The sequence below is a fragment of the Canis aureus genome, chromosome 11 (assembly GCF_053574225.1).
Source record: "Canis aureus isolate CA01 chromosome 11, VMU_Caureus_v.1.0, whole genome shotgun sequence".
Taxonomy (NCBI): Eukaryota; Metazoa; Chordata; class Mammalia; order Carnivora; family Canidae; genus Canis; species Canis aureus.
In genome coordinates, this window is record NC_135621.1 from 23,508,911 (window position 1) to 23,524,040 (window position 15,130).

A 15,130-nucleotide genomic window follows, 5' to 3' on the forward strand; every position below is an offset into this window, starting at 1 on the left:
GCGGGGCGGGCGGTGGCCGGGAGGCGGCGGCGGCGGCGCGGAGCTGCGCTTCTCTCGCCGGGCTCGGCAGGCGGCGGCGGCGACGGACGGCGGCGGCGGCGGCGACGCGCACAAAGGCGGATTGTGGCTTCACTGGTGCTCGCGGCGGGCGGCGCCGGGGCGGGGGCGGGGGCGGGGGCGGCGGGGCGCGGGGGCCCCGGCGGGCGCCCCGGCGGGCGCGGCGCGGGCGATGAGCCGGGGCCCGGCATGGCTTCTGCGCGGCCGCCGGGCCGGGCCTGCGCCTCGGCGCCCGCGCCCGCGGGGCTCCGGGCCGGGCCGCCCGCCCTCCCCGCCGCTGCCGCCGCCTCCCCCGAGCCTGCGGGCGGCGCCGAGGCCGAGGAGCGCTCGCTGCAGCGCATGCTGCGCGCCATAGCGGAGGAGCGCGGCCGCCTGAGCCTGCGCCGGGAGGTCTGCGGCCTCGGTGAGTGGGGCGGGCCGGGCCGGGCCGGGCCGCCGGGGGGTCGCGCGCCCCGGGGTCCCTGCGCCGTCTCCCCGTCTCCGTCCCTGCGCGTCCCTGCGCGTCTCTCCGTGTGCGTCTCTGCGCGTCTCTCTGCGCGCGTCCCTGTCTCTGCGTGTCTCTGTGCGCGTCTCTCTCTCTGTCTCTGCGTGCCGTAGCCTCCTCCAGGCGCCCCCAGCTCTCCACGTACAGGTTTTTCCTGTGTCCCTGTGTCCTGGTCTCTGCTTTTGGTCCCAAGAGCGGCTCCGCACACTCATGTTCCTGGGGCTCTTCCTCGCTCCCGGGTCACTCGGCGTCTCCCTCTGTCTGTCCTTTCGAGCACGTCTGCTCATCCTTCACCTTCCCCGCCGTGTTGGTGCCAGGTCCCTCCCGGGGGCTTCAGTGCCGCGGCAGGGAGTGTGCTCGTGGGATCTGGGGAGACCCCGAGCCCGCGGCCGGGGTGGGGGCAGCCCCCCAGGGCGCCCTGGCCAGACCTCCCTGCAAGCGTGCGGTGGCCACGTCCCCGGCTTCCTGAAGCCTTTGTCTTCCCGCACCTCCCCGCATTGCCATTTCCTCCTCCCCGTTAGCTCTAACTGGGGACCTGTTGGGCCTTGGCCCCCTGAATCCACCCACTTAGCACCCGGAGCAAGGCCTGCTGCCTCCCGCCCAGCTGAGGCCCTAAGTCATACCTCTGCTGTGGGGTGAGGTGTGGTGGGGCGGGGTGGGGGTGCCTGGTATTGTTTGGAAAAGCCTGGGACTCTTAGGTGTGGGTGGGGTCTCCCTGCTTGGCTGGGTGTGAGGTAATGGCTGCGGATGCATCCTGCCCAGACTGAAGCCCAGGAGCCCCCTCCCCTGTAGTGTGGGTTTATCATTTTATCCATGGATGGAAGGACCCCTCCCTTCTTGGTGCGGGAATGATTTCATGCCACATTGTCAGCCGCCCCCCACCCCCGCCCCACCCTCACCCCAGTCTGAGCAGGGGATTTCTGAGGGGGTGACAGCATTGTGAAGGAGGGAATGTCAGCTTTAGAGATTCTACTTGTCCCCCCATCATTCACCGTTGGGGAGTCCCCAAGGGCCACCAGATCCCCCTCTGAGGTCACACAACAGCAGGGAAGTGAAGTGGCAGCCCTGGGGTTCCAGGCCCCTGAGCAGGCCACGCCCTGGAGAAAATAACTTTGAATTGTCCTTTTTGTAGGAGGTACACTAACCTTAGCCTAAGACCCTGTGCCCTCAGGGTGCAGATCCCAGCCCCGCCTGCCCCAGGAATTTCCTCCTGAGCAGGCATTGCAGTGAGGGGTGGGGGTGCCTGCCCAGTAAGGATGGACCAGGAAATGTGTTTCTCTGGTGCCTTTTTCTGAAAAGGTGTCAGGGCTTAGTTGTGAGCAGACATTGAAGGATCCTCATTAGTTCATTCAGCAAACGTTCACTGAGCACCTACTGTGTGCCAGGCCGTGTGCCAGCCTGGCAGGCACACCTGCCACCTGGCACAGGATGTCTGAAATGGGAGGGGTCTGAGGGACCATCTGCTCCAGGCCCCTGGGCCCTGCTTGCTCAGGAGCTCCAGGCAGCCCCTCCCCACTTCCCTGGCAGCGTGCTCTCACTGTCGTCTGATTTCTGAGCACCTTCTCTTCCCTGTTAGGCCCTGTCCCAAGGAGTCTGCAGGGCCATTCCCTAAGGACAGTAATGACCTGACGTTTGCAGAGCGCTTTCTATGTGCCAGGTGCTTTTACGTGTGCTCTGTTAATTTGATTCTGACTTTGCCAGAGAGGACTATCATCCCCATGTCACAGATAAGCTGGAGGTTCAGGGAGCAGAGAGACTTGCCCGGAGCTGGTCAGTGAAGAAGTGGCACAGCTGGCATGGACCCTTGGCCAGTCTGACCCCAGAGCCTGCCCCGTCCCTCCCCTGCCCCACAGATGTCCCCCACTAGGCCTCGCTGTGCCTGTTGTGCTGCATCTGGGGAAGAGAAATGCCCCGTAATTACCGTGTCCTCTCCTGGCTCCCACACAAGGTCTCCTGTCTTACCCCCCACCCCCGTCCCATATCCCCCTGACCTTAGCCCCTGCAGTGCTCTGATGCCCTGTGTTTTGGGCCTCTCGTCTTCTCTTCCTGGAAAGCCACCCCTACTACTCTGCTCCACACACATACCTACCTACAGGTGTCCCTTCAAGCCTCAGCTCCAGTGCTGCTACTTCCTGTCCCGCTACCTGGGCTCTTTGTACCCGGTGCATGTCTGCTGGTTGGTCAGGCTGGTCCTGGCATCGTGATGGTCTGTGTGACTGTCTCCCCGGTCAGCAAGTGAGCCCCTCCAGGGCATGGCCAGTCCATGTCTCCCCAGTGCCCAGCACAGTGCCTGTGCAAAGCAGGTGCCCAGGGACCACTTAGCAGACAAATGGGAGAATTTCTGGACTAGTAAATTAAGGGCAAGGGTGTCAATGGAGAGTGAAATCTCAGCCTCTTAGCGGGGCTCACTTCGTCCATCTTGCGTTTATCAGGTGAGAAATGTGACCTTATGCCAAAGTAGAGTTAGGGCCCAGTGGTTGGCCCGAGACCCAGAAAAAGCCAGAGCTTTTACATGGGCAGCGGATCCCTTCACCCTTTCTTCTCTGCTTGACAGCTGTGACAACCTGTTAGATTTAGGAATTTAAATCTCTCAGATTGTCGCTGTCGTGTAATTAAAGCTGAGGTCATTCAGAAGCATGCCATGTTCTCTGAGGTTGTTTTGAAGGTGTCAGGGAGCCTCTGCTGGAGACGCTTGACCCCAGACACACTGTTGTCACTTCTGAGTCACAGTGTCTAAGATGGGAGAGAGCGACTGGTCCCCCCACACAGGGATTGTCACTCGGCTGTCACGATGAAAGGCACCTTGTAGATCTGAACCTGGCTGTTGAGGCTTTTCTTCAGCAGCGTCTGTGCTGGAAGCATTTTTTGATTGCCAGGGTTGGGGGTGGGGGAAGGAGGGTCGGGCCTCATCCTGCCTTGTGGCAGCTGAGTAGGGGAGAGCCGCGAGGTGCACAGGTGACAGCCCAAGTGAAGACCCTGCTGGAAGCAGCCAGGGCCGTGGCAGCTCCGAGCACCATTTGGGGGTTTTATGTGCAAGAGACTGCTTGCGATCCCAGGGAACAGGTGAACCAAGCTGGCTGGCTGAGCTAGCTCTTTGGGGCTCCAGGTTCTCTGAGCTGGGGAGAGTCAGGAGGTCCACTGCCTAGATGTTGTGTGATGCACACATCTGGACCAAAAGTAGATGTAGCCTGACACTTCCTCCCAGGGCTTGGGCTTTCTCATGGGCCCGGATATCAGCTGAAGCTTGCCGAGCAGAAAGACCTCCTATCAGGCCACCGACATTCAGCGACGCCGTGTGGACTTGACCTGGCCCGGAGACCTGATGTGAGTCACGGACAGGCAGGCGCTGGGAGTGTGGGGCCTCCATCATGCCGATGGGCCCTGCGTAGGCTGCACACTTTGTGGAGCTGCCGTTGCCTGGACTCTGGCCGCCTTCTAGGTGGCCTGGGGCATTCTCACTCTGCCTGCAGAGCTGTGGGGCCATAGGAGGGTTTTGTTCACTCTTTGCTTTTATTCTTGAATTAGGCCTGTAAAGTAGGTATTGTTACCTGATGAGCAAATGCAAGTGTAGAGGCGAAGTGACCCGTCCCCAGTCACATGGCTGGGAAGTGGCAGGATATATTTAAGCCTAAGTGCTTAGCAGAGGTGGATGCCACCCACACCTGTCCTCGGGGTGCTGGAAGCTCGGTCATCACAGGCATGCAGAGCTACCTGGCACAGGTGGATTGAGGAAGGGCCCAAGTTGTGGTCTGAGAAGCTCCCTAAGGGGCGCAGAGGAGGGAGCCACCACAGGGATCCGGGGGATTGTGCATGCAGCGTGTGGCCTCTGAGGGGGCCATGGCAGGGCAGGGCTTGCCTGGGCAGAGGACAAGAGGCTGGGCCGGCCAGAAGGGAAGCTGCGTGGGAGTTGAGGCTGCAGAAGTGGCTGGCTCCTTGGCTTGGCCTCGGGGAGTTTTGTCGCTGTTGACTTGTGGGGTGGCTTGCATCAGACCCGGCACGCCTGATGTGCCAGGCGCACGGGAACCACAGCAATGCCTATAGACGGAGCTTCCATTGGCACCCCATTTTGCAGATGAGAAAAGCAAGCTTCAGAAAGCAAATGGATTCACCCAAGGGCACGTAGAGCTCCAGCTGAGACCTGCTGGATGCCGGTAACCATCCTGCAGGGAGTTCATGGAATGAGCCAGAAGGAATGAAGGGGGCAACTGCCTTCCAGTGAGCCTCTCTTCCTGGCTCAACACCTGCCTGTGTCAGGCACCGATACCAGTCTGTGAGCTGGAAACAGGACTGCACCTTGGCCTGGCCCTCCACCATGTTGCTGGGTGCAGTGCAGCTGGGCATCACTGGGGGTGAGGTGGGTGGTGGGGATTTTAGTGGGAGACGTGGCTGGGAGGGAAGACTGGAGCATCTGTGAGGTGGAGATGACAAAGTCCTTAGGGTTATGGGAATTGTGCAAGAAGTGACAGCTTCACGGGGCAGCACGAGGAAGGAGCACATGAGACTCGGCAGGTACAGGCCCGATCCTTGCTGTGGCTCCTATTATGAAGGGCGCAGAGCATCTGGCCCGGGGCCCACACATGGAATTGGGGTTGCATGCACGTTCTGGGGCACAGCCTGCTTTGCACTCTCTGCGGACAGTTTCCCGGGGTTCCCTCCAACCCAACTATGGCAAAGTTGAGCTGCTTTTGGGCCCGTGCCTCGGAGAGGAAGTGTGACCGTTTGGAGTGGAGCGGTGCCTCTTTCGGTTCCTGGGCCTATTTTTAAGGTCTGTGGGTTCCGGCCTCTGTTGCCCCTGGGACTGGAGCAGCCTGCGAGGCTTTGGTGTGGCTCTCCTGAGGGCGGGGCTCTGTGTCCTTTGAGGGAAACCCCAGGATGAGAGATCTGGGGTCACAACTGCAGGGATGTCTCTGCAAGGCCAGAGTGCACCGGGTCGTGTGGCTCCCCCGGGCCTGCACAGGAGGCTGCTGGCCCCACTGTGTCCCCTCCTTGTGGTGTTTGCTGGCCTTCTATATGCTTTTCTCCTACACTGAGCCGGGAAGGCTCAGGGATCCCGGCTGAGCCGTGAGGCCCTGCAGGAGAAGGCCCACACGGGGTCCTCGTTAAAAGTCAGCCTCAGAGGGGATCCCTGGGTGGCTCAGTGGTTTAGCACCTGCCTTTGGCCCAGGGCGCGATCCTGGAGTCTCCGGATCGAGTCCCGCATTGGGCTCCCGGCGTGGAGCCTGCTTCTCCCTCTGTGTCTCTGCCTCTCTCTCTCTCTATCATGAATAAATAAATAAAATCTTAAAAAAAAAAAAAAAGTCAGCCTCAGGGGCAGCCTGGGTGGCTCAGCGGTTTGGTGCCCACCTTCAGCCCAGGGTGTGATCCTGGAGTCCCAGGATCGATCGGGCTCCCTGCATGGAGCCTGCTTCTCCCTCTGCCTGTGTCTCTGCCTCTCTCTCTCTCTCTCTGTGTCTCTCATGAATAAGTAAAATCTTAAAAAACAAATCAGCCTTAGAATCCCCAAACCAAATTTTGTCCTAATTAAAAATGTTCCATGCACATTATAGAAACTGGAAAATTTAAGAGAGTGGGAAAAAATAACTCACAATTCCAATCACGGAGAGACAACTATTAACTTTGCAAGGTCTTATTTTCCAGTCTTTTGAAAGAATGCTTGATGTTCTGTCCATAAAGTTTCTTAGTCACACTTTCTTACTTAAAACTCCTAACGTGCTCTCTGTGCTGTTCAAACTCTAAACGTCATTTAAATGATGACGAGAGAGTGGAGCAGATGTGCCATCATTTCCTGAACTGGTCTTACATCTCGAGGGCGACTTGGGTCTCATTCTGCAGCCCAGCAACTGGCTGGGTCCCCCTGTTGGGGTTCAGGCAGCAGCATGTCTTCTGGGTCACAGCCCATCCTGGGGGAGCTGGGATGGACAGGAAGGCTCCAGAAGTCCACCAGCCTCACCCCGTGGCTGCACAGACAGCTGGGTGAGGCTCAAAGAGGACGCAGACACAGGTGGGTCACAAGGGCCAGAGTGAATGCCTGACTGGGCCCTCCCCGCACAGCCCTGCAAGGGTGACAGCTGGAGGCCACCAGTGGGAGGGCCGGGGCGTGTGGAGGGGAGAGGGCTCAAGCACCCCCCTCCCAGGGTCCTGTTGGCCACAGATGGGGGCTGGGACGTTGCTGTTGGACCTGCAGATGCAGGGTTGGCGCATCCAGAGTTGAGCCCCTGAGGGTGGGGGCCGAGGTCAGAGGCACCCAGCCTGGGGAGGAGCCCTTGCCTGGGCCAGACTGGGCAGCAGAAGCCTCGGCTCAGTCTGAGGGGGACCCCTCCTTTGGAAAAGGGAATCCTGTGTCTCATGTGACCTGACACAAGCACCCAGCTAGCTTGTGTTTTTAAAATATCTGTTCTTTACCTCCCCCGAATGACCAGTGAATACAGGAATGTCTGTTGACAAAAGGAGGAAGAGGGGGCTTGGTTTTTGAACTCTTTGTCTTATAGGTTGAGTTGGTTGTTACTGTTTATCTTTGTTTTTTTTAAAGTTTCTATTTATTTATTTATAAAGATTTTATTACTTTATTCATGAGAGAGAGAGAGAGAGAGAGGGGCAGAGACACAGGCAGAGAGAGAGGCAGGCTCCATGCAGGGAGCCTGATGTGGGACTCCATCCCGGATCTCCAGGATCACGCCCTGGGCCAAAGGTAGGCACTAAATCTCTGAGCCATCCAGGGATCCCCCTATCTATTTATTTTAAAGATCTTATTTATTGATTCATGAGAGAGACAGAGAGGCTGAGGTCCCACAGGCAGAGGGAGAAGCAGGCTCCCTGCGGGGATCCCGATGCGGGACTCGATCCTGTGACCCTGAGACCATGAGCTGAAGGCAGACGCTTCACCCACTGAGCCACCCGGGGGTCCCCTTGTTACTGTTTATCTTTAAGGCAAAACTCCTTTGCTTTTGGAGGTGCTTTGACTTTTGAAAAAGGCTTTTTATACTAATGATTCTTAAGACAGAGAGAGCGGGGAAAGCCGAGTCCTCTGAGGAAGAGCGTGTTCCCTCGCTAAGTAGGGAGGGCCCCCCCCTTGCCTGGGTTTGCCCTCCAGCCTGTGTGCTGGGGAGCCTCCCCTCTCTGGCCGTGTCCTGAGCCCTTGAAAGAATCGGCGCCCCTACCTTTGCTCCTGACGGCTCCAATGCACGTTTCTGCCCCAGTCCTGTGACGCTGCATAGGGCCCCACCGTCCTCTCCCTCACCCCCGGGCTCCCCTCCAGGGCCGATGCTGTGCCAGCTCAGGGTGGGCTGAGTCATGAGGGCAGCCTGCCCTGGGGGTCATGCAGGTGATGGGTCACTGGACAGGCATCCACGTGCTGAAGAGGTGATCATTTTGGGGGGTGGCCCTTAAGTGGGGCAGTCCTCACGGAGGGTCCTGCCAGCAGACACAGCGGGGGAGAGGGCAGAGAAGGTTCAGAATCTAATTTTCCCCGCTTGCTGCGCTGCTTTGGGGAAATCACTGCAGCTCTCTGTGTGTCTGCTCTCCTGGCAGGGTAAGACCGATGACTGGTCCGCCTCCACGCAGGGCAGGGGAGCGTGTCACGGAGGCTGCCCGGGACAGGTGACAGGGCCCGGGGTCGAATCCAGGGGGCCTGTGGGGGTGACCGCGGGCAAGGCCCTTCCCTCTGGCTCTGTTTCCTCCTGTATAAAATGAGGGAAGGCAGGTGGACCTGGAGCACAGCTGTCAGCGTGGTGCTGGGACGCGTTCGCCAGTCCACACTGTGCTGCCTAAACCGAACCACTGGTGCCAAGCAGGGCCGATGACCCCACAGCCACTCGTGTGTGTCAGCCCAGGATGACAAGCAAAACATGAAGAGACAGAAATAGGAAGAATCGTACATCCCACCCCCCACGAGGGGGAACCGAGAACCGTCATCCCACCACCCTGAGCTGCAGCCTCACGTCCGGGCTGCAGCCTTCACGGCCACCAAGCCCCCAGTCCCCCACCTCCTCGGGGGACGCCAGGACGGTGCCACCTGCCCAATTCCAGATTCCTCCTGCCTGGGGGCGAGGGGGGGCAGGTGGGGAGTGGTCGTGGTCCTGAGCGATTGCTGTGCTCCCTGCGGCAGGGCTCGGGGATGCGGTCCTCCCTGGCGGGAGGCGCTGCACCCAGGAGCCTTCCCTGGAGGCCTGTGAGGTCGGGTGGCCCTGAGCAAGGTGGGAGCCAGAGCAGCCGCGTTGCATCCTTTCCGTAGGGACCCTGTGGCCAAGGAGGTGTTTGCCCCATTGATGGATGGACCCAGTGAGGCCCAGAGAGGTGAGGCACTTTGTGTAGAGTCCCAGGGCTGGCATTCTGGGTTAGGGGCCCAGTCCTCGGGGATGCGAGGCTGTGGCCTCAGGCACGCCTGTCTCCCCAGGGAGAGGCATTTAGCACCTCCTCCCCAAGTGGCCTCCCCTCGGTCTGGCACCAGCAGCAGCAGCAGCACCCTGGTGCCTGCTTTCCATGGTGAAGGACGGGAGCCGGGAGAGGAGAGGGGGATCAGGAAGCGGGGACATCTGCGGGAGTGGGCCCCTCTGCGGAGGCAGCTGCGTTGCACGGGGCTGTGACCCCACCACGAGGGAAGGAGAGCGGGCCCCCGGGGGCTGGGGTGGGGGTGTTGGTGTTCCTGGTTTCCAGAGGGGGCACGGTTGTCTGAGGCGCCCCCGTGAACCCCTGCTCCGTGCAGCGTGTCAGCGGCTGTGTCTTGGCACCTCAGCGGCCTTGGTGAGCTCTGCGAGCCTGTGGGGGCAGGGGCGGGGGCCAGCTGTGGGCAGGACAGACAGTCCCTCCTGCCCCGGTGCATGGTGTTGGGGGTGGCCTGTCAGGCTGCGTATCCAGTTCCCAGCTCTGAGCCTGGCCCAGTGAGCAAGGAGTGAAGCGAGCGAGTGGATGCCCTCACGTGTCCTCCAGTCCTCTTGCCAGGTCGTAGTGTCCACACGGACTTTGTGGTCGGAGCGGGTGGGCCGTGAGCATCTATCTGGAGGGGCTGACCTAGGCCACTAGGGCCTGCTGACCTGCCTCGGCCTGTGTAGCATGTTGGGGTGAGGCAGGAGGAGGGGGAACCCTGTGCGGTGACCAAGAGAAGGCCAGCCCAGGCAGCAGGGGAGGGGTGGGGCGAGCTGGGAGCCAGGGTGGCCAGTCCCAGCTCGGTCTGGGATGGGGCATCTGGTGTGGGTGTCTGTGGGAGCCTGGGAGGTTCCTCAGAAGAACCGCAGCTCGTCTTACAGGCCTTGTTTTAATGTGTCAGCAAAGCAGTGAGTCAGGAGTTTGAATAAGGCCACAGCCCCCGGGAGTTGGGGCTTGGTGTGGAGCTCCTCCTTGGGCCCCTGTCCCACCCCCCGCCCCAGGCTGGGTCGAAGCTGGAGGGGTCTGCAGGTCGCGGGGTGGGGTGTTGAGTAGTGTCGGCTGTGGGGCCCCAGGGGTGCTGCAGGCATCGCCGTTTGGGAGAGTCCAGAGGATGGCTTCTGGAAACTTAGGGCCAAGGACCACTCTGGAAGATGCCCCGTCCCACAAGGACAACATCGAGGTCAGGGTCTGTCACTGCACCCCAGGAGCTCACACAGAGCGGCTCTGGGAGCCGGTGCTGATCCACCCTGGCATGGATTGCAGTCCCAAGGCCTTCGTGGTTCTCCTGGGTAAGCTGAGTCAGGGTGCTCGGTTCCCTCCCTGGGAAGCGGGTTAGTAGGGAGATCCCAGCTGTGACCCGAGGGTTGTAAAAGCACTTGAAGGATTTCACAACACTGTGCGCATGAAGGGAGGGAGGAGTCAAGTCCTTGCGTGGGAGGCTTCGGGTGAGGCTCAAAGCACCAGGGTGTTCTCTGAGCTGAAGACCAGAGGCTTGTCATCGTCAAGCATTTATTTGTTTGACCTTTGCCTCCCTGCTGTCATGGGTCCTGCCCCACGCTGGGTACTAAGTCACCCTGCCAGCACGATGTCCTGTCTTGGTGGGGAGGGTCACTTAGGTGTTTGGAACCAGCGTGCTGAGGCTGCGGCATGGGGCTGGGGGCCATGGGGTTAGGGAGCTATGGGGCCAAGGAGCCTTCGGGTTAGGGAGCTATGGGGCCAGGGGCCGTGGGGTTAGAGGGCTGGGGAGCCATGGGGTTAAGGAGCCGTGGGGCCAGGGAGCCGGGGAGCCATGGGGTTAGGGAGCCAGGGGGTGAGGGAGCCATGGGGCCAGGGAGCTGTGGGGCTGAGGAATGGTGGGGCTGGGGAGCTGAGGGGTTAGGGAGCCATGGGGTTAGGGAGCTGTGGGGCTGGGCAGCCGTGGGGCTATGAGCACAGCCTGGAAGGCAGCAGGAATGGCTCTGCTGCAGACTTGCAGGTTGACATCAGACTAGTGACTCAAGGCGTGAGCCTCAAGTTCCTCATCAGCTGAGTGAAAACTGGCTTTACCACACAGCATGTTCGGGAAGGTGGAATGAGGTTAAGTAGCACCAGGTGGGTGGGATCAAGTGTTTGGGAGCAGGTGGCAAGGGGGTCAGGCATGGTGTAGGGGTGGTTGGGGGGGAGGTGACAGCTGAGGTGACACACAAGTAGGGTTGAGATGGGCATGGCAGAGACCTGACAGTGGGGGGAGTGGCAGGCTGAGGGTGCACAGGTGTCTGGTCAGGGAAGAAAGGCTGGGGAACCACACTGCAGACTTTGGGGGCTCTCCGGGGGGCCTGGCTCATCTGGTGAAGGAACCCCAACCTTCAAGAAGACAGGGAAGCAGGCAGGGCCACGGGCTTCTCCTGATCCAGCCACCTCGCCTCACTGAGCCCGCATGCTTCCCTTAAGCTGGAGCAGAGCCGTGGCCAGGCCCTGGAAGTGCCCCCTCAGGGACCCGTCTGACCAGTCCTTCCCATCTGAGAGCCTCATCAGGAAGCCAGGGCGCCCCGGGCAGCTGCCTTGTCTTCTGTGCCCCACAGAAGGGTCTTGAGCCAGCGAGGAGCCCTGAGAGGCACGAGGTGGTGAAAGGCCTATTGAGAGCCCCACAGAAGCCTATTCATTGTGCCCTGGCTGCGGGGGTGTGGGGAGTGTCCGGGGGCCGAGGCTGCCTGGGACTCTCCCCAGAGGGGCCAGTTGACCCCCCCACCTTTGGGAGGGGGGCCAGGCGGGGCAGAGGCCACTGCTGAGCCTGGCGTGCTCTTGGGAGGCACCTGCCCGCAGCAGAGAGACCCCCTCTCAGCTCCTCCCCGCCAGACCCTTCAGGGGTCCCCAGGCCTTGGAGGATAAACATGAAACCTCCAACCGTGAGGCCGTCCCATGAGGTGGGATCCCCTCCAGCTCTGGCTCCCACTGGGCATCCTGGGCCCTGGGCCTTCCCCTAGCCTGGCCACACCGGGCGTCAACCCCCAGCGAGCGGGGCCCTGGAGGCTCTTCCCCTGCCTTCGCCCACTTAACCCATAGGTTTGGGCCCTTACATAAGATCCCCTCCTCAGTGAGGGGGCTTTGCTCGTGCTCCTGCCCAGGGCAGCTCCCCTCGTGTGGACTTGGGGTATGCAGCCTGCACCCCTGGGTGAGTCGGTGATGAATCGGCCCCCCTAACGCTCCAGGGCGGGGGGGCAGGAGCCATCCCACCCCAGCACAGAGCACCCAGCCTCTGAGAGTGGCCCTCGGTCAACGTTTGCTCCCAGTCAGGTGAGGTGTGCACGGGAGGGTGCGAGCACTGGCGACCTTGGGCAGCGGCATCCTCCCTGGTACACACAGCCTGCTGCACGGGGTGTCCACGTGGGGAACGGATGGATTCGCACAGTGCCAGGCACACCGGGCACACCGTTAGTGGTGTCAGAGTTCACGGGGCGTCTGTAGATTTGCTGTAGAGAAAATTTCCTGTTTTTCAGAAAGAGTCATTCCAGTGCCCTGAACACTCACCGCTGTGGGCATTTGCTTTACTTCTTCCACTCTTAGGCCTTGTTTTTTACAGCAATTTCTTTGACATATTTCTGTTCAATTTTGTGGCCTGCTTTTTGGTTTCATTTTTTAAAACTTGCTAGCATACGCGTTTGTCCAAGTAACTGCACTGTTACTAGAAATATTTTTGTGGGCAGTCCAGGTGGCTCAGCGGTTTAGCGCCACCTTCAGCCCCAGGTGTGATCCTGGAGACCAGGGATCGAGTCCCGCGTCGGGCTCCCTGCATGGAGCCTGCTTCTCCCTCTGCCTGTGCCTCTGCCTTTCTCTCTCTGTCTCATGAATAAATAAATTTTTTAAAATCTTAGAAATATTTTTGTGGGGAAAAATACATATTTGGGTTCCTTTTTGAATACGGCAATGTGCTCAAGGGCATCGAATCCACAGGTTGTGAGAAGGGACGCCTGGGTGGCTCAGCAGTTGAGCGCCAGCCTTCAGCCCAGGGCGTGATCCTGGAGACCTGGGATCGAGTCCTACATCGGGCTCCCTGCATGGAGCCTGCTTCTCCCTCTGCCTGTGTCTCTGCCTCTCTCTCTCTCTCTCTCTCTCTGTCTCTCATGAATGAATAAATAAAATCTTTTTAAAAAAACAAAGGTTGTGAGAAGAGTCATCGCGACAAAGTCTCCTGTCAATGCAGCCTCTGTCGGGAGGCTGTGGGGACACCTTGGTGGCGTGAATGAGGCTTGCTAACCTGGGTGCCCGCTCAAGGCGCACACTGTGCAAAAGGCTTCCCGGGTATTGGCTCATTAACACTCCCAGCGACCTGGAGAGATGGTTTCATTCTTAACTACCCTTTTGGAAATGGGAAACAGGTCCCAGGGTGCCTGGGGCTTGCCCAGCACCCGTGGGAACTGCTGGAGCCGGGATGGGCCCAGCGCCCGCTCCCCCCAGCCAACGCACTCATGCCCAGCTGCTCCCTTTAGCACCCAGATCCTCCAGCGCTGTTCTGCGCCCTGGTCCACCTTCCTCCCTGGCACAGGTAGGGCCCTTTCAGTTCTTGGTGGACAACCGCAGAGTAGCCCATCCTGCCAGGGATTTCTGATTTCTCTGGCTACTCCCCCGGGAATGGGACCATCTCAGTATTTTGCAAACACTGCTGTAATGATTACAGAATTTTTTGGGGAAAAAAAAAAACCCTCGGGGGTGGAGTTGCTGGGTGGCAGGCGTGAGCTTGTGTGGGTCTCATTGCCTGCTGTCTCCCTGGAGATCTTACCGGATCCCCTTCCCACTGCCAGAGAAGTCCTGTTTCTCCACATCCTTTTCTGCCTGGGAGTGTGGTCGGGGGTTCTGATTTTTTTTGCACATCTGACAGGTGAAAGGTGGAATTTGGTGGTTTTCATAGAACATTCCTCCGGCTGTGTGAAGCTGAGCCTGTTTTAATGTTTGCAGAGCTGTGTCTCCCTTTGCTTTCTGTTTGATCTTATTTTGTATGCATTATATGAGGCTTGTTGATTGATTGATTGATTTGAGGCTTGTTATTTATTAGGGAAATCAGACCTCAGTTAAGAGTCCCAGTAGTTTTTCTGACGTACTGTTTGTTTTTTTTTTTTCTTTGTTTATGATGCATGTGGAATTTTTTTACATTTTGTTTTTATGTGGTTTTGATTCATCTTTTCCTTGAAAGCTTTTGTGTTCGCCTCTTGAGAGAATAAAAAAAATTCTCTCACAGTTTTTTTTTGCCCTCTATGATATTTTAACATTAAACGTTTTGATCTTTTGGAATGTATGTTGGCATGAGCAGGAACACAGGCGTAGTCTTTTCCCATCGCTTAGTCACTTGTCCCAAGACGAGTGGCTGGAGAATTGTCTTCATCCTGCTGATTTGAAGTGCCACCCTTCTATATGCTGAATTACAGCGTGTCTTCTATTTTGGTACTTTCCATGCTCGTCCACTGATCTGTGTGTTTATGCACCAGTACCGCCGTGGCTTCATCAGTCACTGGGTTCATGTCACTTACTTGCTCAGTTGGCCAATATTTATTGCTTCCTCTAGGCCAGACACTAATGTAGGGCCTGAGTATACAGCAGTGAACAAAATGATCAAAGTGGGAAAAGATTCATACCTTCATGGAGCATACATTCTCATGGGGTGTCTCTGTTTAAGCCCGATCAGCTTTAGTAGGCCAGGTGTTGGCAAACCATGGCCCCAGGCCAATACTGGGCGGCTGCCTGTTTTTGTAAATAAACTTGGGTTGGAACCTAGCCATGCTCATTTCTTTACGCATTGCTCTGGGTGATTTTGTAGTTGAGACAGGACCATATGGTCTGCAGAACCTAAAATATTTTCTGTCTGGACCTTTACCGGAAGAAGTGTGTTGGCTCCTGTCCTAAGAAAAGGCTGAAAGCAAACAAAATAAACAGGTAAAACATAGATGATATGTAGTGACAGGTGCAGGAAGTGGGATAGGGAGTGCAGGGGCGGGGTTTGCAATTTTTTTTTTATGATTTTATTTATTCATGAGAGACACACAGAGGCAGAGACATAGGCAGTGGGAGAGGCTGGCTCCCTGCAGGGAGGCGGATGCGGAACTTGATCCCAGGATCACGGGATCATGCCCTGGGCTGAAAGGTGGTCTCAACCACTCAGCCACTCAGGCGTCCTGGGATTTGCAATTTTATTTTATTTTATTTTTTTTTTTTTTTTAAATTTTTTTTTATTTATTTATGATAGTCATCACAGAGAGA

At 58.2% G+C, this 15,130-nt stretch overlaps 1 protein-coding gene across 12 annotated transcripts in view; it reads left to right on the top strand.

Annotated features, from left to right (window-relative positions):
* Nucleotides 1-305: 305 nt before the first annotated feature.
* The window catches only part of KIAA0930 (KIAA0930 ortholog), a 103,354-nt gene continuing 88,529 nt past the window's right edge, over nucleotides 306-15,130 (top strand). For 10 of the 12 annotated variants that reach the window (XM_077914140.1, XM_077914143.1, XM_077914138.1 and 7 more), the window contains exon 1: nucleotides 306-460. In XM_077914140.1, coding sequence (XP_077770266.1) covers nucleotides 397-460 — 64 coding nt within the window. In that variant the 5' untranslated portion in view covers nucleotides 306-396. Of the gene's footprint in view, nucleotides 461-8,063; nucleotides 8,138-8,771; nucleotides 8,834-15,130 lie in introns of those variants that run through there. The other 2 variants (XM_077914147.1, XM_077914134.1) reach the window with 2 other exon arrangements.